This window comes from Olea europaea, unplaced genomic scaffold (assembly GCF_002742605.1).
Source record: "Olea europaea var. sylvestris unplaced genomic scaffold, O_europaea_v1 scaffold20887, whole genome shotgun sequence".
NCBI classification, from domain to species: domain Eukaryota; kingdom Viridiplantae; phylum Streptophyta; class Magnoliopsida; order Lamiales; family Oleaceae; genus Olea; species Olea europaea.
Genome location: NW_019238817.1, coordinates 1 through 1,889, shown reverse-complemented (window position 1 = coordinate 1,889; position 1,889 = coordinate 1). Strand labels below are relative to the sequence as shown.

At 35.2% G+C, this 1,889-nt stretch overlaps 1 protein-coding gene across 1 annotated transcript; it reads right to left on the bottom strand.

Annotated features, from left to right (window-relative positions):
• Window positions 1–7: 7 nt before the first annotated feature.
• On the bottom strand, window positions 8–1,526 carry LOC111380050 (transcription factor MYB41-like). The gene is made up of 3 exons (XM_023003512.1): window positions 1,313–1,526; window positions 1,085–1,214; window positions 8–982 (listed from the first exon to the last, which is right to left on the bottom strand). The coding sequence occupies exons 1-3, from the start codon at window positions 1,440–1,442 to the stop codon at window positions 193–195; spliced, it is 1,050 nt and encodes a 349-aa protein (XP_022859280.1). The 5' UTR covers window positions 1,443–1,526; the 3' UTR covers window positions 8–192.
• Window positions 1,527–1,889: the final 363 nt, after the last annotated feature.

Below are 1,889 nucleotides of genomic sequence, written 5' to 3'. Positions count from 1 at the left end.
TTTTTTTTTTTTTTTTGAAAAATGCAATCTTAGAAAAATGGGCTCAAACAAGCGCAATACAAACTTACAAAAGATCCCAAAGAACAAGGCAAACTAAAATCCTAGAAGGACTGGACACAAAAGTAACCGATTGCGCCCTCACAATTACCTAAAATATACAAGTGGAATGCAAATTATGAAATATGAGTGTGTTTAAATGAAATCATCAAAATCTAAACTCTCTGGTATTGCAAACTTCAACAGGTTACTGCAATTACTCTCTCTCTCATCTTCTGTATTTCCGTTCATATATGTTGAGCTTGAAATTAGAGGAGTTGGGCTCGAGAGAGGCGTCGATAAAACTGAATCAAAACTGAAATTTTTGCTGCTATTGCTCCCGCTGTTCAAGGACTGAAAACTTATGTTTTCTGATAAATCTTTCTGCCTTTGGTCAGAAGCCCCAAATAAGAAATTTTCAATAAAAGAGACATTTTCAAATGTAGTTGTGTTATTTTGAAATGTTTGGCCACTTAAACTGTCTGAGTTCTTAGAGATCTGTCCCATATTCCCTTGTATGAGATGAGATTGATTGGAAACTGAAGCAGTTACAGGAAGATCTGTGGATGGATTGCAAAGAGGGGTTTGTAGATCAAAAGTGTTTTGAAGTTGGTCAGTTTGGAAAACGGGGGTCTGGTTTTGCAATTGAGCGTTGAATAATTGGTTTTCCTGGAGTTTTGTCAATAGCAATTCAGGATTTTCCAGAAGATAAGCTGCCAGCCGTAGGGCTTCTGGATTTATTAATAGGGTTTGAAGTCGGAGGAGATTCGAAAGATTAATCTGTGGCAAGTTTAACAGTGATGAGAGATCTTTAAAATCGAGGCGTTGAGCATGAGTCACTGGATCGATCCCATTTCGAAGAAGTCTCTTTCTTATATGAGTGTTCCAGTAGTTCTTGATTTCATTATCTGTTCTTCCAGGCAACCGAGCCGCCATTGCAGACCACCTTATCAGAAGAAACAAATTGAGGTTTAGCATAATGCATGATAAGCAAAACTTATATGCATATTAAACATAACGTGCAAAAAGATTGAGAGATTATTATTACTTGTTGCCAAGAACACTGTGAAGCTGGATAATAGTCTCTTCTTCCTCAAATGAAAATCTTCCTCTCTTGATACCAGGTCTTAAATAATTGGTCCAACGTAGACGACAACTTTTTCCATGTCTTTGAAGCCCTGCACAAATTACAACTATGTTCAATTTCCATTACAAATAAGAGAAAACATCATTAAGGATGCAAAAAATTATTATTAATGTTTTTCATTGTATTTACCAGCATTCTTTGGAAGAGTTCGCCAATTACATGGACCATGCACTTGAATGTATTGAATGAGTTTCATGTCTTCCTCAGGAGTCCATGGACCTTTTATGACACCATTTTTTTCACAAGGTGATCTTCCCATTGATGATTTTGAAGACCGAGAGGTGTACAAAAGAAGAAATTAAATGAGAATTTCGAAAAGGAAAAAAAGAGAGCAAACTTTAACTCCAAAAGTGAAAGTTGTAGGTCCTAATGAGAGATGACTCTCATTATATATAGACGTGAAGGAAGTGTATTATGAATGGGCTGAAGTCAAAAGGATTTGGTGCCGCCCTTAGCCTACGTTGATCTCTTAAACAGTTAAAAACCAGAAAAACAAGAAATAAAATTTTTGTCATTCTATATTAATATAACTATCTCGAGAAAATTGCTTGGTTTGACATCAAGCTCTAGGAATTAGCTTACGGTCATTTTTTATAGAATAATTGTGAGGAGTGGTTGCTAATATATGCATTTTACAATACATGTAGTCTTGGATGAGAGATTTCTATATGATTGTAAACATTTTCATATTAATAGATTTTTTTTT